Raw genomic sequence first — 1,419 nt, 5'->3', positions numbered from 1 at the left:
CTATTGTAAAAGCAGACAGACACCGGGCGATGAGCTTCTGAGCCACATTCCCACAGGCCTGGGGCTACAGAGAGCTAAGAGCCAGTCTGTGGCATTCTGGCTGCTGAGGGGAGCCGTTCCCAGGAGGGGCCCTGGGCAGTGACACAGAACAAGATGCCCTGAGGAGGGACTGGGCCTGGCTCCAGGAGCCGCTGCGTAAGCCAGAAAGACTGGGAAGGGGGCAGCAGGCAGGGCTGTGGGCCACCGAAGCACGGGCAGTCGTGGGCTGGAGAGGACGGCAGTGGAACCGGTCCCCGAGCCTCACCTTCTCAGAGCAGCTGAATTCCAGGTGCTGGATCTTGGTGGCCAGTTGAATGTTTATCTGCTTTAACCTTAAGATCTGCCGTTCCGAGCGCGTCTTCACCGAGATGATGATGCCTGGAAGGGAGGAGGGGGTCGTGACGGTGCAACAGCTTGTTTTAACTGTGTGTGTGTGTGTGTGTGTGTGTGTGTGTGTGTGTGTGTGTGTGAGAGAGAGAGAGAGAGAGAGAGAAAGAAAGAGGGGGGGTACTCGTGGACATCAGAGGACAACTGTGGGAGTCAGTTCTTTGCCTTTGTCATGTGGATCCTAGGGCTTGAACGCAGGTCATCAAGCTTAGTGGCAAGTGTCTCTACTGACTGAGCCCTCTTGTCAGCCCCAAGACTTGTGTGCTAATTCCTGTATGTACTTGGGACCCCAGCGACAACTGTCACTGGCAGCCTCAGCCAGGAGGGCAAGATTGCCATTTCTTTCTTTCTTTCTTTTTTTCCAAGACAGGGTTTCTCTGTGTAGTTTTGGAGCCTGTCTTGGATCTCGCTCTGTAGCCCAGGCTGGCCTCGAACTCACAGAGATCCGCCTGCCTCTGCCTCCCGAGTGCTGGGATTAAAGGCGTGCGCCACCACCGCCTGGTTCAAGATTGTCATTTCTGAGCCAGAGAGTACGCAGTTAGGTAGTATTTCCCTGTGGCCCCCATGGCAGTCTCTGCAGACCCCTGTGTTCCCATTCCCCAAGGACAAGTGTCCCCAGCAGTAACTGGGAGCTGCTTGCCTTCCCTGGGCAGAGTCCAGAGTGTGGAGACGAAAAGGCCAAAAGTTAAAGCAGGGACCCCTATGCTGGAGTTGGCCGTGACTGGTTGGCACGTGATCTGCTAACTTGGGGTGCCTTGCTCACCTCCAGTGACCCACAGCTCCGGACCACATGGCCAGTCTCAAGAAACACCAGTGCTGCCCCTCAGATACAAGCCCAGATAAGGCCCACGAGGGCACCTGCCCCGGCTGCACCGTGAGGCTGCCAGCCCCTCAGCCAGGGCGCCCCATCAGCAGCCCACTCACTGTGGCTGCACTGTGGTGTATTTAATAAACCTTTTACCTCTGTCTTTTTGATTAATCCGTGTAAACCCC

General features: G+C 56.2%; 1 protein-coding gene across 2 annotated transcripts in view; it reads right to left on the bottom strand.

Annotated features, from left to right (window-relative positions):
• The window catches only part of Hvcn1 (hydrogen voltage gated channel 1), a 32,826-nt gene that overhangs the window by 1,691 nt on the left and 29,716 nt on the right, over positions 1 to 1,419 (bottom strand). For both annotated transcript variants that reach the window (XM_028885764.2, XM_037198687.1), the window contains one exon: positions 305 to 417. In XM_028885764.2, the coding sequence (XP_028741597.1) occupies positions 305 to 417 (113 nt within the window). The remainder of the gene's footprint in view (positions 1 to 304; positions 418 to 1,419) is intronic.

Source organism: Peromyscus leucopus, chromosome 23 (assembly GCF_004664715.2).
Source record: "Peromyscus leucopus breed LL Stock chromosome 23, UCI_PerLeu_2.1, whole genome shotgun sequence".
Lineage (NCBI taxonomy): Eukaryota > Metazoa > Chordata > Mammalia > Rodentia > Cricetidae > Peromyscus > Peromyscus leucopus.
Note: the sequence above shows the minus strand (reverse complement) of the source record. Positions and strands in the feature narration are given on the sequence as shown.